The sequence below is a fragment of the Epinephelus fuscoguttatus genome, linkage group LG5 (assembly GCF_011397635.1).
Source record: "Epinephelus fuscoguttatus linkage group LG5, E.fuscoguttatus.final_Chr_v1".
NCBI classification, from domain to species: Eukaryota; Metazoa; Chordata; class Actinopteri; order Perciformes; family Serranidae; genus Epinephelus; species Epinephelus fuscoguttatus.
In genome coordinates this window covers 30863308-30887741 of record NC_064756.1, presented here as the reverse complement: position 1 = coordinate 30887741, position 24434 = coordinate 30863308, and the positions used below count along the sequence as shown (strand labels likewise).

Below are 24434 nucleotides of genomic sequence, written 5' to 3'. Positions count from 1 at the left end.
GACCAGTGCAAATTAGTTACGGAACGCACCAGGGCCTTTTCTGAAAAGATCCTGGCATGCGTTCCAGTACGTTCCGGCTCAAATTAAGCACGGGGGAGCCCTTTTGTGCAGTATTTGCATGTTCTCCCTGTGTCAGCATGGGTTTTCTCCGGGTACTCCAGCTTACTCCCACAATCCAAAGACATGCAGGTTAGGTTAATCAGTGACTCTAAACTGACCAAAGGTGTGAATGGTTGTCTGTCTCTGTGTGTCAGCTCTGTGATAGTCTAGAGGCCTGTCCAGGGATTCACAAAGCATTATGTTTTCATTTACGTTTTATACAATGTCCCAACTTGTTTGAAATTGGGTTTGTACATTTACATATTGTATCTTGAATCTCTTTGGCAAGAATGGGGTTTTTGAAAGTTTATTGTTGACATGATATGGGATTTCTGGGTGGGATTTTGCTGATTGGCTTGAGCCAGCCAGATACTAGCTCAAATTAGCTGGGATCAACATCTAATGTGATTGGATGGTGGGTCTGTCCAATGTAAAGTGACTGTGCTCGTGAGGCATAAAACTAAGTTGTCTTGTTTCTACCATAGGTTGTAGTGAAAGCTCTTCGATTGAGCTCAGAGTTGTTTTTGTAAAATCTGATGATAGCTGGTCATAGTTGGTTATGATTTACAATATTGTGAATGACCCTTTGCTCTGAGAAGTCTTATTTGCATTTCTTGATATTTTGTTGAAAATGCCTTTGCATAATACTTCAATCAAAGTAACTGAATTTGTTATAGGTGGATTTGAAGCAACCAAAAGACCTATGGTAGTTGGTGTGGTTATATTGATTACCTACGTTCTAACTCTTCTAGCCAATGCTGTAAATATCCTGTTCATTATTTTTGACAGGAAATTACACAAACCAATGTATGTTCTGATTTGCAACCTTGCTGTTGTTGATATAGTGTACACCTCCAGTGCCGGTCCCACAATGATTGGGGTTCTACTTGCTGGGGTTAAGACTATATCCTATGTATCATGCTTAATTCAAATGTTTGTTTTCCACTGGGGTGGGGTGATGGAAATGTTTGCTTTAGCGGTTATGGCATTTGATCGATTGATTGCTGTTGGCTATCCCTTTCAGTACCACAGTTATTTAACAAATGTGCGCACTCTTGTCCTTACATGTGTCCTGTGGTTTGCTGCCTGTTGTTTTGTGGCTGTCATGCCTGCAACTGTGCTTCCTCTCCCTCACTGCCACACAAAGCTGAAGTACACGTTCTGTGACTATGCCGCCATAATACGAACTACTTGTGTTGACCCCACTTACTATTTCAATCTCGTTACCGTAATATTATTTTTTCTGTTATTTTTCACTTTCTCTTTAATCTTCCTGTCATACCTTTGGATGATAGTTTCTGTGAAATTATCCTCTGGTAATGACAAAAAGAAAATGGGCAGCACTTGTTTGAGTCACTTCATTGTGGTAACATTTTATTACTGTCCATTATTTATCCGCGTTGTCCTAACCAGGATAGGTGTGGTATTAACTCTTGAGGCTCGCCATGGCTTAATGATTGGGGCTATCCTCGGTCCATCTCTTTTAAATCCTTTGGTGTATTGTCTTAGGACAAAAGAAATCAAATGTAAGATCTTAAAGATATTCAAAAAAGATGAGACATTTCAATAGATTCTTATGAGCTGTGAATTTACTGTAAAAGTTGCATCCCTTATGGTCAAAGTATTATGCTAACATGATGAAATGTATTTATTTATGCATTTTTAAGCTGTTGGTTAACTACTTTTATGTCAGTAAATGGTCTGACATTGTAGGTGTTCATATATAAATGTTTTTAGTGTATTTAAACTACCATTGGCATAACATGAGCTTTGCCTTATTTGCATACTACACTCTATTTTATTACTACATTGCAATAAATGTAGATCTTGGGTAATGCAGCTACAAAAGATGTATTTATCTTGAGATAGCCATTCTGTCTGTATTATTATAATTATATTTTTACATTAGTAATATTCAACTTTTATAGTCAATATGCAAGAAATTAATGTATTTTGCCTACTAAAAGGACATGTCCCAATGATGTAAATTGAAGTACATCATTGGAAAACTACTGCCTGTTAAGCCTGATTGAAAGTTATGAAATGTTAAAAATGATGTAGCGCAATACTATGAGAGAGATAGCACCAATATTACTATTGTCACCATAATTTGTCCTGTGTTGGTGTGTGAATTCTGTATGCCTCATTTATTCCCATAAACTTTCATTATTAATAAACTAGCATTATAGTACACAGTATAATGCCAGTCACAGGGGTACTTTTACTTTTGACACTTTAAGTACATTTTGCTAATTATTAACTTAATATTTTCAGTACAGGACTTTTACATGTAATGTTGTATTTTTAATGCAAAACTGCAGTATTGCGACACATTTACTTCAATAAAGGATCTGAAGGGGCGTCGGTAGCACAGTGGATAGTGCCAGCACCCCATGTACAGAGCCACCGCCTCGCTGCAGTGGCCTTTGTTGCATGTCAGTCCCCACTCTCTCTCTCTGTCTCCCCATTTCACCCACTGTTCTGTCATCAAAGGCAAAAAGACCACAAAAAATAATCTTTAAAAAAAAGTAAAGGATCTGAATACTTCCTTTTCCACTGCAGAACTGTTTTAAAATCTAATGAATGGCATCACTGCCTAATCATGTAGAAAAGCAGGAGATAATATTTAAAATAAAGACAAATGCTCTTTCTGTCACATGGAGAAAAACCAACACAAAAGTGCACAATAGTTATACATTACTGTTTATTTTTCATTTGCTTGAAGACATTTGCCATTCAGAAGTTCCATTTTCAAAACAGTTCACACATGCTGAAACTGAAAGCTGCCAGACAACATGACGTATCTTGTTTGCAGAAAGCTTTAACACTTACAGAACATTAAAAACATGACACAAATTCAAGTATTTCTAGGGCTGCAGTCAATCAAAGAAAATCTTGGTCAACTGTGGAGCTATATTTGTGTCTTTATTACATGCGAGAAAATAAATGATATGAGAGAAAAAAAATGTTTGAGAGTGTTCACACTGATAGCAAAAAATAATAATATTTGAGACTAAAAAAAGTTTTGAGAGGAAGTATTTTGTCACTGAATATAAAAAAAATAATTTGAGATTTAAAAAATGATTTCCGAGAAAAAAAACTCTCAAAAACCTCTTTTTTTTTTTACTCTCAAATATTATTTTTTTGCTATCAGTGTGAAAACATTTTCTCTCTCAAAAAAATGTTTCTCTCAAAACATTTTTCTTCTTTCTCTCAAAACCTAAGTCTTTCGTGTCCCTCTCCTCTCCATTTGGCCACACATGCATAACATTAATGTATGCATATCCGCTCCCAAATAACGCAGCGCATCTATGCCGGTGAATCCACCATGGTGGATGAATGATTCAGTTGAATTCGACTCCCAAGACGATCCTCACCTAGCTGTCAATTTGACTGAGACTGGCCAATAGGAACGTGGCCCCGCCCATGACATTATTTTCACAGCAAAAGCAAAATCCTGACACCAGAGCACACTGATAGCAAAAAATAATATTTGAGAGTAAAAAAAAAGTTTTTTGGGAGAGTTTTTTTTTTTCTCGGAAATCATTTTTTAAATTAAATTTTAAATTTAATTTTTTTTATATATTCTATGACAAAATACTTTCTCTCAAAACTTTTTTTAGTCTCAGATATTATTTTTTGCTATCAGTGTGAAAACTTTTTCTCTCAAATATTTTTTTTTCTCTGAAACTTTTTTTTTCTCTCATATCATTTATTTTCTCGCATGTAATAAAGACACAAATATAGCTCCATAAAATCGCAGTATCAGTGCTTAATTTGAGCTGGGACGTACTGGAACGCATACCAGGATCTTTTCAGAAAAGGCCCTGGTGCGTTCCGGAACTAATTTGCATGGGTCTAGAACTTTTCACAACTAAAAACTACATATAGTATTGGCTGATGTCACTAGTGTTGCAAGGTGGAGTACTGTAGTACTACGATGCCTCACATACCACTACTCAATCAATCAATCAATTTTATTTATAAAGCCCAATATCACAAATCACAATTTGCCTCACAGGGCTTTACAGCATACGACATCCCTCTGTCCTTAAGACCCTCACAGCGGATAAGGAAAAACTCCCCAAAAAAACCCCTTTAACGGGGGAAAAAAAAACGGTAGAAACCTCAGGAAGAGCAACTGAGGAGGGATCCCTCTTCCAGGACGGACAGACGTGCAATAGATGTCGTACAGAACAGATCATCATGATAAATTAACAGTAATCCATATGACACAGGGAGAGAGAGAGAGAGAGAGAGAGAGAGAGAGAGAGAGAGAGAGAGAGAGCGAGAGAGAGATATGCAGGTAATGACAGTATCTTACAACAACATTAATGGAAGTAATAATATTATAGTTATAGTTCTGGTTACTGTGGTACAATATGTTGAAAGTATGTATTAATACCTGGCAGTATACATGTGTGACAATAATCATATGTGTATAATAACAGAAGAAGTATGACTAATGACTAATGATGGCAGCAGCAGCAGGAGGCATCTGGCGGGACCACGGCAGCAGCACAACCACACACGTCACGCTGTCCAGGCACCGCTGTGATATGAGTTAATCTGAGAGACAGTGGAGCACAAAGGCTCCGGAGAAGAAGCCGAGTTAGTGACATCCAGAATGGCCGAGTTAGCAAGATGCAGTAATAGGATACGAGAGAGAGAGAGAAGGAGAGAAGGGGCCCGGTGTATTATAGAGGGGTCCTCCGGCAGACTAGGCCTAAGTCAGCCTAACTAAGGGCTGGTACAGGACAAGCCTGAGCCAGCCCTAACTATAAGCTTTATCAAAGAGGAAAGTCTTAAGTCTAGTCTTAAATGTGGAGACGGTGTCTGCCTCCCGGACCGTAACAGGAAGATGATTCCACAGGAGAGGAGCCTGATAGCTAAAGGCTCTGGCTCCTGATCTACGTTTGGAGACTTTAGGGACCACGAGTAACCCTGCGTTCTCAGAGCGCAGTGTTCTGGTGGGATAATATGGCACTATGAGCTCTCTAAGATATGATGGAGCTTGACCATTTAGAGCTTTATAAGTTAACAGTAGGATTTTAAATTCAATTCTGGATTTTACAGGAGCCAGTGCAGAGAAGCTAAAACAGGAGAGATATGATCGCGTTTATTAGTTCCTGTTAGTACACGTGCTGCTGCATTCTGAATTAGCTGGAGAGTTTTTAAGGACTTACTAGAGCTACCTGATAATAGAGAGTTACAATAATCCAGCCTTGAGGTAACAAAAGCGTGGACCAATTTTTCTGCATCTTTTCGGGTCAGGATAGGCCTAATTTTCGTAATATTACGCAGATGAAAAAATGCAGTCCGTGAGGTTTGCTTTAAATGAGAATTAAAAGACAAATCTTGATCAAATGTTACTCCGAGGTTTCTTACGGTAGTGGCAGGGGCCAGAGCAATGCCATCTAGAGAAACTATGTCATCAGATAAAGAGTCTCTGAGTTGTTTGGGGCCAAGAACAATAACTTCAGTTTTGTCTGAATTTAACATCAGGAAATTGGTGCTCATCCAAGTCTTTAAGGCAATTATGGAGTTTAGTTAATTGATTGCTTTCTTCTGGCTTCATTGATAAATACAACTGAGTATCATCCGCATAACAATGGAAATTTATAGAGTGATTTCTAATGATGTTACCTAACGGAAGCATATATAGAGTAAACAGGATTGGTCCGAGCACAGAACCTTGCGGAACTCCAAAACAAACTTTAGTACGTAAGGATGGTTCATTGCGAACGTCAACAAATTGAAAACGATCAGATAAATAAGATTTAAACCAGCTTAGTGCTGAACCTTTTAAGCCAATTAAGTGATCCAGTCTCTGCAGCAGAATTTGATGGTCAATTGTGTCAAACACAGCACTAAGATCTAATAAAACAAGTACAGAGACGAGTCCTTTGTCTGAAGCAATCAGAAGGTCATTTGTAATTTTAACTAGAGCTGTCTCAGTGCTATGATGCACTCTAAATCCTGACTGAAATTCCTCAAATAAATTATTATCCTGGAGAAAATCACACAGCTGGTCTGCGACTACTTTCTCAAGGATCTTTGACATAAAGGGAAGATTAGATATTGGTCTATAGTTGGCTAACACCTCTGGATCCAGGGTGGGCTTTTTAGTAGAGGTTTAATTACAGCTACCTTAAAAGACTGTGGTACATAGCCTGTTAATAAGGATATATTGATCATATCTAATATATGAGTGTTAACTATAGGTAAGACCTCCTTAAGTAGCCTAGTTGGGATGGGGTCTAAGAGACACGTTGATGATTTGGATGAAGAAATCACTGCAGTCAATTCTTGAAGAGAAATTGGGGAGAAGCAATCTAAATATATATTAGATTTTACAGCTGTGTTTGAGGTTAGATAGGTACTATCTGAGGGCAGGAGGTCATGAATTTTGCCTCTAATAGTTAGAATTTTGTCATTAAAAAAGCTCATAAAATCATTACTGCTAAGGGCTAAGGGAATACAAGGCTCAATAGAGCTCTGACTCTCAGTCAGCCTGGCTACAGTGCTGAAAAGAAACCTGGGGTTGTTCTTATTGTCTTCTATTAGAGCTGAGTAATAGTTTGCTCTGGCATTGCGGAGGCCCCTCTTATAAGTTTTGAGACTGTCTGTCCAGATTAAACGAGATTCTTCCAGTTTGGTTAATCGCCAATTCCTTTCAAATTTTCGCGATATTTGTTTTAACTTACGGGTTTGAGAGTTATACCAAGGAGCGAACTTTCTTTGCTTTTTTAACTTATTTTTAAGAGGAGATACAGAGTCGGCGTTGTTAAGTAGCGAGCCTACAGTGCTATCAACAAAATGATCAATTCGGGAGAGGTTAAAGTCGGCACGGGAAACCTCTGTTACTGAAGGTATTGGTATTGAATTTAACGAAGTAATCTTTTCCTTAAGTTTTGCGACAGCACTATCTGATAAACATCTAGTATAGTAACTGTTGCTGAGTGGCGTGTAATCGAGTAAAAAGAAATCAAAAGTAATCAGATAATGATCCGATAGCGAGGGATTCTGTGGAAAGACTTTTAGGTTATCAATTTCAATTCCATACGTCAACTAGATCAAGGGTATGGTTAAAACAATGAGTAGGTTCATGTACACCCTGACTGAAGCCAATGGAGTCTAATAATGTGATAATCGCGAGCCAGGAGTCATTATCAACGCCGACATGAATGTTAAAATCGCCTACAATAATAACTTTATCTGATTTAAGAACTAAACTGGATAAAAACTCTGAGAATTCAGATAAAAATTCAGAATACGGGCCAGGAGCACGGTACACTATAACAAATAAAAGTGGCTGCGAGGTTTTCCAGGTCGGATGTAAAAGACTAAGAACGAGGCTTTCAAATGAATTATAGTCTAGTTTAGGTTTAGGACTGATTAACAGACTAGAGTTAAAAATGGCTGCAACTCCCCCTCCTCGGCCGCTGCCTCGAGGAATGTGGGTATTATTATGACTGGGAGGAGTGGACTCATTTAGACTAACATATTCATCTGGACACAGCCAGGTTTCAGTGAGACTGAGTAAATCAATATGATTATCTGATGTTAATTCGTTTACTAACACTGCTTTAGACGATAGAGACCTGATATTTAACAGTCCGCATTTAATTCTCCTGTTTTGTCTTTCTGTCACAGAAGAGGTTTTAATTTTTATGAGGTTGTTATGCACAACTCCTCTTTGTTTAATTTTAGATTTAGATAATTTAGGCGGTCGGGGGACAGACACCGTTTGTATAAAACTATTAAAACTATGGCTGGGTAACTGAACTAGAAGCTCAGAGAGGCGTTTAGGACTGCGACTCTGAGTCCTGATCTCAACTCTGGGTTGTCAGGGATTTAAATTACTAATAAAGTTTGCCAGGTTCCTAGAAATGAGAGCAGCTCCATCCAAAGTGGGATGAATGCCGTCTCTCCTAATAAGACCAGGTTTTCCCCAGAAAGTTTGCCAATTATTAACAAAACCCACATCGTTTGCTGGACACCACCTGGACAGCCAGCGGTTAAATGATGACATGCGGCTAAACATGTCATCACTGGTCAGGCATTTGGGAGGGGTCCAGAGAAAACTACGGAGTCCGACATCGTTTTGCGTATTCACACGAAGCAATATTAATTTTAGTGACCTCCGATTGGCGTAACCGGGTGTCATTGACGCCGACGTGAATAACAATCTTACTGAATCTACGTTTAGCTTTAGCCAGCAGTTTTAAATTAGATTCAATGTCGCCCGCTCTGGCCCCAGGGATACATTTGACTATGGTCGCTGGTGTTGCTAACTTCACGTTTCTCAGAATAGAGCTGCCAATAACCAGAGTTTTATCCTCAGCGGGTGTGTCGCTGAGTGGGGAAAAGCGGTTGGAAACGTGAACAGGCTGGTGGTGAGCCGTGGGCTTCGGCTTGGAGCTGTGCTTCTGGCGAACCGTAACCCAACCTCCCGGCTGAACGGGAGTTACCGGAGGACAGTTAGCAGAGGCTAAGGCTAGGCTATGTGGCTCCGCACCGGCTACAGGGGACTGGCTAACTACCGCAGCTGCTGAATGGTTTTCCATGGTGCGGAGCCGCGCTTCTAATTCACTAAGCCTCGCCTCCAACGCAGCAAATAAGCTACACTTGTTACAATTACCACTGTCGCTAAAGGAGGCAGAGGCATAACTGAACATTTGACACACCGGGCAACAGAGGGCAGGAGAAGGAGAAGCCATGGCTAAGCTAATGTAGCTACCAAGGCTAAGAGCGTGCAAACAACAGCTAAGAGATTAGCGAGAAAGTCGTAGAAAGGAGGAGAGCTATAGGTGCTTAAACAGAACCAGTGTGGGTTATGACTTGAAGTAGACGTTAAAGCAACTGAGGTGAGAAAGCAGGCAAGTGGAATTCACCAGAGCAGTACAGAGACGCTGTCACAGAAACACCGGAAATGACACAACTCGCTTACCGCAATACGTCAGCACGTCAGCAAACAGCAACTTATGACTACTGTGGGATAAGTTCAAAGTCCAATCGCAAGAGGGTGAGTGTCCATGTGCCGTCCAATAACAGCGCGTGCTGGTCAATAACGCTCAATATGCTGCTGTAGTGGTTTGTTTTCCAGACGTGAGTATCTCTGAGCAGTGAAAGTTATTATTTATTTCTTTTTACTTGTCGGCAGTGATTTGTTTTCCACAGAACTCTACATGCAAGCATTTTACTCACATTTGCGACTAAAAATAGTTTTGTGCGAGCAAAATAAATCATTCAGCACGCTGTGCGAATACAGATTTCAACCAGCAGCAGAAACCAAAGTCGAATCCTGCTGGTTGTGGGTTGAACAGGGTTCACAAACAGGAATACAGCGGTCAAATAGCCTACGCCGGCTCCGCGGCGCAAGATAACGGCTTACCGGCGACAGAGAAGTCCAACTCCAGGTCCAGTAGCCTAATTTCCTCTTTCGTTGGCATCATGACTGCCCAGTAGTGCCTGGACAACCAAGCCGTGGCGGCACACAGGTATGTGACGTGTCAGAGGAGAAACGAGCCCTTCACATTTCTCTCTTTGTGGCAGGTAACGGCCCACAAACCTCACCACACTTTAGGGACTGTTCTTTACTTCTGAAGGGACTGTTCTTTACTTGTCAGGGGAGGAGGGTGGCTGGTTGATTTTTATTGTATTTATTTATTTTATTTTGATCCCCCCTATGTTAATCACTTATTGATGCTGTTTTTGAAGTATGAATAAGTCAATAGGTAATTTATTCCATTGAAATATCAGTGATGTATTATAGAAAAGTGATTTATCTTTTTATAAATGACAAAAGGCACACCTGCCTCATTTTTGCTGTGGTATCGTGATACTACTCAGAACTGTGATACTTTCACTGGTATTGTACCATGGGTCCCAATTTTGGTACCGTGACAACACTAGATGTCGCAACCATTCCATTCGGAGTTGCGCAGTGAGGCAGCTTGGGTGCCACTTAAAAAAGTGTTCAACACTGCTCTCTCAGAGGCCCAAAGTGTTCCCCTACTTCTAATTTTACAAATTAAGCACTGCACATAATCTTCAACTAATCGATTAGTCGTGGGAAAAAAAATCTGCACGTTAGTTTTAATTCTGTGGTGGTGTGTCTGTCCCTCTGCAGTTACACCTCCAAAACAATCAGTGGTGGAGGACTGTGTTAAGTCAAAGATGGTGGATAAACCAAGACGGTCCACTGCGGGTCAGTTTCCTGTATCAGTGTCATGTAGGGTTCGCGACAGAGCATGTGAGCGGAGCAGGTGAAAATTTCCGCTCCTCGCTCGCAGACCTGTCACTTAGCGCCACTCGTCTGCTCCGCTTGGTTCTGTGCATTGTTCGCTCCGCTCCATCATAAATTTTATCCCACTCCACTCACTCACCACTCCGCTCAAAACAATTGTGTCGTACTACCCTAACCTGTAATCTTCTATTCACAAATAAAACAGGGTCTGCCCATTTTTCCGACAGCCCATTGGTTCGACATCCCATTGTTCCGACCATATTAAACCCATTGTTCCGAAGTCCTATTGTTCTGAAACCATCATGATGCCCTGTGGTTAAGGTCTGGTTAGGTTTAGGCACAAAAACCACTTGGTTAGGGTCAGGAAAAGATCATGGTGTGGGTTAAAATGAAAAAGAAAGTGGCAAACACATAAGCCGTGAGCCTGCTTCACCTCAAGCCTTTCCCAGCTGACCCAGAGCCGGTCGCGGCGCACCATCAAGGTAGAAATACGCCCGCTGGGAGCCGTTCAGCACCGCGGAGAGCTACCCACACAACCTGGACCCCAGAGTTAATAACAGGAGGTTATGGTGTTTCATTCTCTCCTCTCTCTGACACTTGTATCTCGACCAGTATCCTACTTTTGTTGCGTTGCTGATCCTCTATGGTACACAAATAGGCTACAGTAATAATCACATATCGGAACAACGGGACGTCTGACTAATGAGAGGTCGGAACAATGAGAGGTCGGAACAATGCTACGGCACCAATAAAACATGAGCTTGGTAGATTCTCCGGGGAAGCCCTCTCGCGTCTCCCCGCAGTTAGGGACCGTTCTACACGGTACCGCTGGCAGGGTGGAAATAAGTCAAAGTGTGGAGGAGACGGACCAGGTTAAGCGGCCAACCTCCGAAGCCCTCTCGCCTCTCCCCGCAGTTAGGGACCGTTCTCCAAGGTACCGCTGCTTCTCTTCTCAGTTTCTTTTCTGAAGTACACAGTAAACTCCATAGTTTTGAAAGAAAATAGTGTGGGTGTGCGCAGGTGCAAAGATGCATTCTGGATGGGGCATGAGCGACCGGAGCGAAACTGGAGCGAGAGATAAGGCTCCGCTCCACCTTTTAAAAAAATAGCCGCTCCTCACTCAACACAAAATCCTCCCGCTCCCGCTCCGCTCCGCTCACATGCTCTGGTTTGCGACCACCACGTCCCTTTAGGAGACTAACAGCAGGTCCTGAGTCCATTGACTTCAGTGGGAGAAATAAACGTGATTACAGATTATGGCCGATTCTTTCGCCCCATAGTCATGGAAGCAAATATTGGACCCATTTATCACAAGCCACGTATCTTCAGAACATTCCAAAACTAAAATGGCAAATTTCAGAAGGACAAATCAGGAGAAAATTTACTTTGTTCAAGACCTGTCTCTGTCTCAACAACACACTCTCGCGAGATCTGGCAACAGATATCTCCTCTCTGGTGCTGAAATCAGTGCAGTTTCACCAAAGATACTGGATTAAAAAAATATTTTTCCAGCAGATATCTTAGTTACAACATGATTGAGCTAGCAAAGCAGTTTTGTGTTGCTATGTGTGGTATTTATTCAGTTTTGGGAAAACACGATGTCTAGAAAGCATCAGTGGCTGCAGCTGACAGGGACAGCTAACAGCAGCAGCAAAGCTAACATCAGGACGTCATCTGTTAAAAGCCTCCCATTGTCGGATGTGACACGAAACTACTCCAGTTAGCTCAATCATGTTGTAACTAAGACATCCGCCCGCTGGAATTTTTTTTTTTCATGGACCGTTTATTTATTTAGCTTACAGCCAGTAAGGGTACACACATGTTGACAGAAGCGAGTTTGGGGATACTCGTCTTTGGTTCTCCATCATATGATGGTACCCCAATCAAAGATATCTTTGATTGGGGTACGGAGGACAACGCCTGCTTAGGAGACCGGAAATGTATACCATTTCATGCAATGGGAGTATATTGTAGGTGGGCCATCTTGTAGTAATCCAGTGTCTTTGGTTAAGTGCTGTAAAGTTTAGTTCAAATCAAACTTTATTTATATAGTTGATTCAAAACACACATTAAATATGGCACTGTGTAGGAATTTCTCCCATCTAATGTTGAGATATTGCATTCAAACGGATAGCGCACACTAGTGCCTCACTGTTTCAAACACTAGCAGCACTAGCAGCGCTAACTGTTAGCAGCGCTGTTAGTGGTGCTGTTAGCTGCGCTGGTCGCTAACAGCTGTGATTTTTCTTCAGCAGCTCTCTCCACCTGGGAAAGGTTACCCTGATGTTGACCCTCGTTTTTTGAAATCACCATCACGTTGCCTTTTTGCCTTTTTTCAAATGCACCGGCACTTATGACTAGCCTGCTTACTGCTGCTTTTCACCACTCTACCTGCAGGCGGAAACCGGAAACTGACAAGTGAAACCGCGAAAGGCGATTCCGTATTTCTCAAGTATGTCCCTGTACGTTCCTGTATTTTCAAGATGGCGCAGGTATATGATGAGACACCAATTGCAATGTATATGTAAATGAGAATTTCGGAGTTTACGGACGTACTTAGATACGCTGATGGAGGTAAATACACATGTGCTAGGACACACTTTTGACTGCAAAATTTGTTTGTCTCAAAGAACAACTGAAATTGTTACACATAGTGCCTTTAATAGAGACAGTTTGCTGTAAAGTTTAGTTCAAATCAGACTTTACTTATATAGTTGATTCAAAACACACATTAAATATGGCTTAATAGAGACAATTTCAAACACAAGTACGCAACTCAGCTTCACTATAAATAGCAGAACTAACAGACAAACACTTGTCTTTATCTGGACACATGCTAACGTTATTAGCACAAGCCTGTGGCATTTTACATTGTATAAATTAGCTTAGCATTTAACAATCTTTTCCTCTTCTCATATAAAACCAGGAACAACAGCAACATTTAACAAAGGTAACAGCACATAATTTGGCTCCATTACAACTTACAAGGTTCACTGACAAAACAACTGTCTTATACTAAACACGTTTTCCAAACAAATACAACATGCTAACGTTATTAGTGCCAGCCTATGGCATTTTATATTGTATACATTAGCCTAGCGATGAGTGGAGATTTCCTCTGTTCATATGAAGCCAGGATAAATCCCGAAGTATAAATCCCTTAAAGATAGATCACACACAAGACTTAAAATGCTGTTTTAGTGGAGGCTTTACTGTCTTCACAATTTATTGTTTCTTATCTGTAAAATACAAGTAAATACAACCTTCATTTCCACTGAGGGAAATGGTTTCAGCTTACAGAAATAGACAGGACGTCTGCGTCACAGCAACGCTGAGCGTGAGGGTGGGCGAGTTCAACTTTCTGCAGCAACCGTTTTCACAGGTAACTTAGCCTGTCCCCCCGCCGCAGGAAATAATGGATTAATCCTGGATAGCAGTTGATGTAGCATTTTTCTCCTTATGAAAGTAACACAGCGATTATTCGACCAATGAGAATTTGGTCGGACGAGAGTATAGCGACCAAATAATCGACTAGTTGACCAGGAGACTACAGCCCTAAATATTTCCAACAAACAACACAACTTGTGGTCAAACCAGTCTATTATTTGAATGACTCATTGCACAATGGGCAAAATAAATAAATAAATAAATACAAAATACAGCTATCAATATGAATCGGGGGGCAAAAAATCTGAGAAAGTTTCTGTTCAATTTATTCATGTGTGCAGGTCTCATTACCTTACATTTGACATGTAAGACCTAAAGTAAGCACCTAGACTAGACAAATTTGGACATTTATTATGATACAGCTTTTGTACTGCTTCCTTTCTTCACCACAGAACCAATTAAGAATGTCAACCAAGCTCAGAATGACTAAAAAACATTTAATTTAATTCAGATTTTTCCTTGTCACTCTGTGACAGGCTGGTCTGCAATAAAGGATTTGAGCTAGTCTTGTTTCCATACTTTTTTGAATACAGAAATGCTGGATACTTGGGCCCCTGTGCTAAAGCTCTACCCTCTTCGTACCTTTGGTCTTTTTGATCCATGCTTGCAAATAGCAACACAGATTGATAATGACTGATTGTTGATTGAAGAGTTGTGGAAACGAGTTTCACACAGGTGCATTAAGAATTCAAAACTATGCAAGTAATTTCTGTCAGCTGTGAACAGATGTTTTCCTTTTGCTTATCACAGTTAGTCCAGTAGAGTTTTGGGCCTGTCTATAAGATCTGTATAAAATGTATTGAAAAAAATGTGTGAAACAAATGAAAACATGTTAACACATTTGCAAGAGCAGACCTCTGTTGTGCTAAGAAGGTGACAATGAAGTTTAAGTAGATCCCACAGTCGTTAAGTGTGTCTTGGCACGTGAGAAAAACTATAATATTTATTCCCTTAGCCTTATGTATTTCTATACCCCTGTAAAGCACTTTACATACATGGCCTTGTGTCTGAATGGTGCTATATAAATAAGCTTGCTTTGCCTCGCCTTAATCTTGGAACTGAAGACACTCTCAACTATTTTGGATGTTTTTAAGCAGTTTTTGTGCGTGTTCATAAAACTAAAAGATATGTTAGTGGAATAAGCAATAAACAGTAAAAAAAAATATGAATGTGTGTAGATTAGCCTAGGTGACATTAGATTATTATTATTACCCCAGGATGGCCCTGAGGGTGGATGATATTGATGAAATATGGTATATTTATGCTTTTTTTAGCAGTATATGTTATGATATTTTTAAAGGTAGGCTTCACTTTGACATCACAATGTTCTGCAAAATTACTTCTCTGGCCACTACTTAACATCATATCTCAGGAACAGAAGCGGAGACATTTGGTCAGATAGTAAATTGGTGACACTAATCATGGAAGTCCACCCTGAAACTGTGCTGATTGTATGGATTGTCTGTGCTTTCTGAGGGAACGTGTGTGTGAAGCATCCGTGTTTTCACAGACATGGATGTAAACTGTCTGCAACTTGACAGATTTGCAGAGGCATACAACTGCAGAGCGGCAGTTTTAGTTATTTTAATGTAAGTAATGGCTGTTTTGGCGAATGAGTGTGTCTGACAAATAAAAATACTCAGAATATGGTGAAAGTCCTCTCAGTTTGATGTTGTCATAAAACACTGAAATTGCCTACAGAGGCCTACTACAGCTAGATATATTGAAGCACTGAGTTTGTTTGATATCTAAAACTCTTCTTCCTCTGAATTGGACTTGTGATTGCATATTTTACTAAACAACTTTAGGGATGAATTGTGTCATGTGCCACACAGTTAGGATATTCTAGTTAAATGTGCTATGAATTCATCTGTGCTTGTGTGTAAAACTTTGAGAAAGCTTTCATTAAAGAGAGATGATCACTACTTTAGCCTTACTGAATGAGAGAGCTATTGGTTGATTTTGGGCCTATGACCGAATGTAATTAGTTACTCTTTATAAAATCTCCTTTATAAAATGCAACTTAGAGGCAAACAACTCTTTAACTTTCACAAGATAACTTGTCTGTCACTATTGCTGCATGACAACAGTAGCTGTTTACTGCACTGTGTAACCAAATCCTTCGAGTGTCATTAAGTACAGAGGATACATCACTCCGGAGGGCTGAGAGTGACACATCTTTCCTATCAACGCCTCGTAAACAAATCATTAGCCTAATGAGCAAAGTTAAAGACAGTAACAGTTACCAAGCGTCAGTAACAATAACACAATGTTAGTAACAAAGTTCAGTGGGAGAACAAATCCTCTGATGGTGATGACATGCTCACAGCCAACTAACCAGATGCTGGTAAACATTATTAGAAGCAAACTTAGATTGGTCTCCTGAGGTTCATGAATTACAACACAAGTAAACAGCTTTTTAGTATTAGATTAATAAAGAACTGTCTTGTATCAGCATTTACAATGTATAATTATTATTATACATTGTGTTTGTATCATTATTCACAATGTATAAGAAGACAAAACAGCAAGGGCATTTTTAACAATGCAAAGACATGACAACAAAGTGCAATGTTAGAATGTAACTATAGTATTGTTAAGAGTATTTGTAAAGTTTTCAAATACATCTGTTTTATTTAACACAATATAAGCTGCCCTCTGCCCAGTTTCGTGCTTTCTGGTGTACCCAGATGTTGCACCTTGGAGCCCTAAAAAGCCACAGACTGCATGAGTGCATTAACCTTTACAGCCTTGTAACAGTGGTGTATTTTAATCTGCAATGAAAATAAATCTACATGATTATCTTGAATTTTATATATATGATTACTTGAATTTCCTCCATGGGGGATCAGTAAAGTATATCTTATCTTATCTTATCTTATCTTATCTTATCTTATCTAATTTGTCAGCACTGATATTTTATTTTTAATTATTTTGTCATCATTTCTCTCTTGACTGTTTTGGCCAAAATGTAAATGGGATTTTACAGATACCTTTTACAGCATCTTTGTTGCCTGATTTACATTGGTTATGGTACATTAAAAACACTGTATAGTAATCAGAATCAGGTTTATTGGCCAAATATATGTACACATAAAAGGAATATCACCCCTTTGTTGCATTGCTCTAAATGTACTTACACAAACAGACATAACAGCTTGCTAAAAGCTGGACAAATAAAAGTAGTACAAATACAGGACTGTTATGTGCACAAGAATGTGTACAAGTAGGGGTTTATATGAATATATTAAAAGCACCAGTCACCAACAAAAATAATAAAAAATAAAATGTCTACATACAGTTCAAGTATTCTGTAAGTTGTAAACAAAGCAATTAGTACAAAATAATAAATACTGAATGGATATACATGGACTGGATGATTATTTACAATATGTGCATGTGTACATGTTTATTATGGGGTGCCGTTTGTAAAGTGTCTCACGCTGAAAATAACATCAACATTTTGCCACATTTAGCTTCAAACAATGTTTAAAAAAGTATTGTGATTTTTTTAACGTCACCTTTTACCACATTTACAGCAATATTTGTTAACTTAGAAATATATTAAATAGTTAAATCTAAATATTAAATGTGGCACCTAAATGTTAAATGTTAAATCTAAATATTAAATCTAAATCTAAATGCTAAATCTAAATGTTAAATCTAAATGTTAAATCTAAATCTAAATGCTAAATCTAAATCTAAATATTAAATCTAAATCTAAATCTAAATGTTAAATCTAAATGCTAAATATAAATATAAATATAAATGTTAAATCTAAATATTAAATCTAAATCTAAATGTTAAATCTAAATGTTTTGGGTGAAACTAAATATTTAGCTAATATGCAAATTCACACTGCCGGTCACCGGAAGTACCAAAATAAAAGCTCGAGATGGTCAGACTGTTTATAGAATCAAATAACGAATTAAAACCAACTTATCGGGGGAAATGGACACTTGAACATACATTAGCGTGATAATAACTACCTAAAATAACAAGAAACGTGTTTGGAGAAATTTTATTTGACGTGTACTTTGAGTTGTTAGTGTCCCTTCTGAGGGAATCACCTTGTTGTTTACAAATACTTCCGGGTAGAAAACCAGCGGAGTTTAGCAACATATATATATGCACATCTCACGTTTTTCACGTCACTGTATCACCGTTTAGACTACTCTGGTGTTTGTAAAGCCTATAAACACTATGACTGAACAAACATTACTATCACGGTCTGAAATTAATAACATGGTTATCGTAGATTAGCGGGGCTAACTGTTAGCTGTTAGCCCCATTAGCGGTGTCTGTAATGACTCACTAACTCTAAACGGTCCGTTAAGAAAATATTTTTTCCAGCGGATGCCTTAGTTACAACATGATTGAGCTAACTGGAGTAGTTTAATGTTGTATCCGACAATGGGAGACATTTAACAGATGACGTCCTGATAGCTTTGCTGCTGCTGCGGCCACTGGTGCTTTCTAGACATCGTGATTTCCCAAAACTGAATAAATACCACACATCGCAACACAAAACTGCTTTGCTAGCTCAATCATGTTGTAACTAAGACATCCGCTGGAAAAAAATATTTTTTTCACGGACCATTTAAGAGTTAATGAGTCATTACAGACACTGCTAACGGGGCTAAGAACTGACGGTTGTTAGCTTAGCTTAGGTTGTTAATCCCTCCGAAGGGACACTAACAACTCAAAGTACACGTCAAATAAAATTTCTCCAAACACGTTTCTTGTTATTTTAGGTAGTTATTATCACGCTAATGTATGTTCAAGTGTCCATTTCCCCCGATAAGTTGGTTTTAATTCGTTATTTGATTCTATAAACAGTCTGACCATCTCGAGCTTTTATTTTGGTACTTCCGGTGTGAATTTGCATATTAGCTAAATATTTAGTTTCACCCAAAACATTTAGATTTAACATTTAGATTTAGATTTAATATTTAGATTTAACATTTATATTTATATTTATATTTATATTTAGCATTTAGATTTAACATTTAGATTTAGATTTAATATTTAGATTTAGATTTAGCATTTAGATTTAGATTTAATATTTAGATTTAACATTTAGATTTAGATTTAGCATTTAGATTTAGATTTAATATTTAGATTTAACATTTAACATTTAGGTGCCACATTTAATATTTAGATTTAACTATTTAATATATTTCTAAGTTAACAAATATTGCTGTAAATGTGGTAAAAGGTGACGTTAAAAAAATCACAATACTTTTTTAAACATTGTTTGAAGCTAAATGTGGCAAAATGTTGATGTTATTTTCATCGTGAGACACTTTACAAACGGCACCCCATAGTTTATATATTGTGTTTACAGCATGCAGGATTTAAATGGACAGTAACAACTGTTGATATGTGCAATAAAATTGAACTCTATTATAGTCAATAATTGGAGCAGTGAATATTTGGTGTTACAGGGTTAATCACGTGTATGACTGATTTAACTGTTTATCAGAGTGACGGGCTGCTGAAAAGAAATGTTCCTGTTTCTGGTTATTTTGGCAAATAATGTTCTGTAGCACCTCCCACAGGAAAGAAGTTGTAGTGACCATGGAGTGAGGGAAATGCAGTGATGTTGCCTACTCTAACCCTAACCCCAACATCTAACCTCTAACCTGTTTGCTGACTCTGAATGTGTGCAAGTGGCACGGTCCCGTTTTAAGAGTGTTGAGCTTCAGGTTGTTCTCACTGCACCAGCAGGCCAGCTGTTAAACCTCTCGTCTCTGCGCATATGCTAGGTCATCACAGTCCCAAATTAGGCCAATGATCATTGTGTTGTCTGCAAATTTCTGTATTGAAATTGTAATAAGTTATTGCAGCTTCACAATAAAATGTAAGAAAATGTTTTGATAAAATGTGCTGTATGTATATTTTATCAATGTAGTGTACTGTGACTGCAATGTGTCACACCTTGTTCAAATCTGGAACACATCAATTCACATATTGCCAGATTAGATTATTTTCTTCTTTTGCATAAATAAATATAAATATAGTGCCAATAAAAGCCTTATAGAGACAATGAAATGTTATGAAAGGGTGTAAATGAACTGTGCAGAATATTTGTGATGTCTCTCATAGTCATAAGGGCAAAGTGTGTAATATCACATTAAACCACAGAGTGGAGACAAAGTGTATTTTTGCCTGTGTAGCTCTGAATTATAATCAAAAGCTGATTGGGTGTTTTTTTCTGGTGATATTCTGCAAACTTTGAGGATTTCTTCGACAAACTTTGTAGATTTTCTATATCATATCTAAAATGATCTCTTGACATAAAAAAAACCATTCAAAGATTGTGAATACTCAACACAGCATCACCAAATTCAGCATGATGATACAGTTATCTCCAGCACTGAAACATAAAGCCCCAGGTTGAACTACCTGTAACTGACTTTCAGTATCTCCCCTCCTTGCAGCAACATGGCCATCACTCTGTTCTCAGGACCCTTCTCACCATGTGTTCTTCTCTGCTCCCATTTCTGCTGATTCCAGCACAGTTCCTTGCCTAAAAACACATTCTATACTAACACAAACATAAGAGCTGGTGAAACAAACACCATAATGGTATCAAACTGCTGGTGGAAGGAAAATTATTTTATTTTTGAAGACAAACTTTTAATGCAGACTAACCCTATTATCGGACTGCTTACCCTTTTAATAATAATAATAATAATAATAACTTTATTTGTATAGCACTTTTCAAAACAAAGTTACACAGTGCTTAACAATAAAAATAAAAACAGATTAACAGATAAAATACATGAGCAATAATACAAACAGTGGTAAAAGTTAAAAATGCCAACAGTTAAGAGAAAGCCAAACGATAAAAGTGAGTCTTCAGAAGAGATTTAAAAGAGGATGATGAGTTTGCCTGCCTGAGATCTCCAGGCAGGGAGTTCCATAGCTGAGGGGCCCGAGCAGCAAAGGCCCGGTCACCTTTAGTGACCATGCAGGTTTTTGGAGCCATTAGAAGACCTGCTGGAGGATCTCAAGCAGCGATCAGGCTCGTAGGGGGTTAAAAGATCACAGATATATGCTGGAGCCTGGCCATTCAAAGCTTTAAAAACAAGCAGTAAAATCTTAAAATCAATTCTAAAACTCACAGGTAACCAGTGAAGGGCTGCAAGGATTGGAGTGATGTGGTCTCTTCTCTTGGTGCCTGTTAAAAACCTGGCAGTGGTGTTTTGTACCAACTGAAGTCTTTGTATGTTTCGCTTACTGATGCCAGAATAAAGAGCATTACAACAGTCCAGTCTGGAAGTGATGAATGCATGGATAACCTTCTCTAAGTCTGCAGGGGAGAGGAATGATTTGATTTTAGTGAGCTTTCTGATATGAGAGAAGCATGACTGCAGAACTTTGGTCATCTGGGTGTCAGATTAGAGTCGAAAATGACACCCAGGTTACGGGCCTCATTACGAATATTGTCAGAGAGGGCATGTAGACCAGAGGAGAGGTTATTGAAACTGCTAGAGCTGTGGCCGGGGGGATTGATAATGATCATTTCTGATTTGGAGTCATTTAGCTGTAAGAAATTATTTGACATCCAGTGTTTGATCTCAGTAAGACAGGACATAATGTGTGAAACATTGGTGGAACCAGATTTCAGCGGGACATATAATTGGGTATCATCTGCGTAACAGTGGAAATTGATATTATGTTTACGGATGATTTTCCAAAGAGGTAGCATGTAAATGGTGAATAAAATGCCAGTGGAGAATTAGTCCACCCATGTATAAGATCAATAAACATATGTTCATTTTGTCACTGTTTTTGTGGTTGTTGGTGCTTTAGTAGTGGTGGTCACAGTTTAGTTTTGAAGCATCTTAGGCTAAATTTAAAGGTACAGTGTGTAGGATTTAGGGGGATATACTGGCAGAAATGGAATATAACAAATATGTTTTCTATGGTATATAATCACCTGAAAATGTCATGTTTTTTTATTATGTGAGAATGAGCCGTTTTTGCCGATAAACAGGGAGTTGGTTCCCGTCCACCATGTTGCACCGCCATGTTTCTACAGTAGCCACACTGGACAAACCAAACACTGGCTCTAGATAGGGCCATTTGTGTTTTGGCGCTGGCCACCATAGTTAGCAGCCCTTCCACGACAAGCACTGTGGGGAAAAAGGAATTGCTTTATTCATTGTTTTTATCAGTTTGAATCACTTGATCCGTTTGTCATGAAGAGGGAGAGACCTGCTGAACAATAAACCCTGAAGGCATTCTAACCGGGAGAGGTTTCCGCTGGTTGCAATTTTTAGTCCTTGTATTATATCCTGAGGGCTTTTAACCTCATCTGTATAACAGTTATTACTAAGACAACTACAGTGGATTTACCTTTTATTTTCAGCCTTTAGCCAACATCGCTGTGCAACAGTGTCATCGCGTAGCATAACACTTTTTCTTTCTTTTGAACTACATAAAACAGTAAAGGACAAATGCAACACATTTCCTCCTCTCTTACAATAGATGTTTTGTTTAACACAAACTTACACTTCCACAGTTTCCAAAATAACTCCATAAACTCTTCATTATTACTACTTCAGTATTACTATCTTCTCTTTTTTTCCTTTAGGTATAATCACAACAACTCTGGGGTGAGGGTGGACTACCTCAGACTACCTTGGAACAGAAGCCGAAATAGAAGGGTATGTTGCAGTCTCTTTGACCTGAGAATCAGGGGCCAACACCTTAGGTTTAGGTGTTTATGAGCTTTGGAGTGATGTAGGTTGACAAGCAGGCGAATATATGAACGGTGCAGCAGCACAGTCTTCAGACAACACTTGGCTTTTGATCTTTTTAACAGTTGGTTGACATGTCTTCTTTTTTCTTTTGTCTGAGGCAGTTTAAATTGTAGACAATACTGGTCCAGTTTGTGCGATGACAGTGGCAGGAATCCACCTGCGTCCACGACAGTCATTCCTTGGCAACACAGTGTCACCTGGAGTAAAGACTCTGACTGTCACCTGCCCTCTTTGCTTGATCTGCTTCTTTTGCTGCTGTAAAACTGTCTTTCACTGACGTTGACTTCAGCGGGTTAAAGTTAGATCACAGCTCTTTTTGTAACAAAAGGCTGGCAGGTGATGCTTTAGTGGTTGCATGTGGTATGTTGTGGTAGATCAGCAGGAACCTGTGCAAATGCTGATGGAGTGTCCCCTGCCTTTGTGATGCTTGAAAGGTGTGTTTCATGGTTTGAACAAAATATTAAACAAGGCCATCAAAATGTGTCAGAACCTCTGACCCCACCAACATGTCCCTTGCTTTCTAAAAAGACTTTTGACATGTTTCACTCCATTTCCACATCTCATCCTGGCAGAATGAGTCATGGGGCTTTAGTAGTAATGCAAAGGTTTGGAATGAAACCTGCATAGTAGTTAAGCAATCCCAGGAAAGAACACAACTGGCTGTTCTAGGGTGGTGGTGCATCCACAATGGCTGTGATTTTGGACGGGGCTGTGTGCAAGCCCTCGATATTGATGACATGCCCCAGGTATTTGACGGATGCCTGGCAAAATTCACATATTTCCTTGTGCACCTGAAGTCCTTTAACCTTTGAAGAGTAGCATCCAGGTTATGGATGTGTTCTTCATCAATGGCTCCAGTGCAAAGGATATTCTCCAAATAGCGCTGAACTCAGGCAGTCCACTGAGGATTTGGCCATCACAAGTTGAAACAGTGCTGTCACTGAGGTGATGCCAAAAGGAAGTTGATGGTACCTGAAGAGACCCTTGTGCATGTTAACAGTGAGCAGTTCCTGTGACTCCTCATGCACATGCATTTGCAGGTAATCTTGGCAGAAATCTATCTTGCTAAACTTTTGTCCCCCACTCAGGCAAGCAAACAAATTCTTAATATGAGGAAGTGGATACTGCTTTACTGATAGCACAGGGTAAAGTGTAACCTTGAAATCCCCACAGGTTCGGACTCTCTGTCCTTCTTTGGCACCTAGACTGACTGTTTCCCGAATCCTATTCTTGACAAAAGCATCCAAGTCAGAAAACCTCCTTATGCCTTTCCAAAACAGCCTGCAGGTCTGTGGAACTTTTCATATGTGTTGCTTGCCAGTCCTGTCTTATTTTCTTCAGCCACACACATCCCATGATGGCAGGAAAATTCCCTTTTGCGATGTAGACAGGTAGTTTTTCAGTTTGGCCATTACACTGATCAGTGATGTCAGTCATCGACTTCATAGGCACTGGCTGTCCTGTGTGTGTTTTCAACAGTGTGTTGGACTGTCGCAGTGTAAGGCGCCTCAAGAATTTCCAGTAAGGACTGTTTAAGATGATTAAAGCCCTTGACCCAGTGTCAATTTGCATTTTTACTGGATGTCCCTCCAGCTCAGGCATAGCCAGTAGCCATCTGAGACCTCATCCACAAATAACGATATGTCCTGAGCAGCATGCAGACTCAAGATTTCCTCTTTTTCTGCAGCAAAAGCACAGACCTTGGTCACTTTGCCCATCACTACTGACCTGCTGCACTTGGTTGGTTGCTTGTAACCACTGGGCTTCCTTTGATGTAATTTCCACAGCCACACTGATAGTGATTGCTTTCTCCAACATTCAAATCACTCTGAATCAGTAGTTTCTTCTGTGCAGCCTCATTC

At 39.3% G+C, this 24434-nt stretch overlaps 1 protein-coding gene across 1 annotated transcript in view; it reads left to right on the top strand.

The window, feature by feature from the left end:
• Nucleotides 1-23777, top strand: part of LOC125889032 (olfactory receptor 13G1-like) — a 29996-nt gene extending 6219 nt beyond the window's left edge. The window contains exons 2-5 of the mRNA XM_049576683.1: nt 889-1065; nt 1513-1625; nt 2971-2997; nt 23746-23777. Of these exons, the coding sequence (XP_049432640.1) occupies nt 889-1065; nt 1513-1625; nt 2971-2997; nt 23746-23777 (349 nt within the window). The remainder of the gene's footprint in view (nt 1-888; nt 1066-1512; nt 1626-2970; nt 2998-23745) is intronic.
• Nucleotides 23778-24434: the final 657 nt, after the last annotated feature.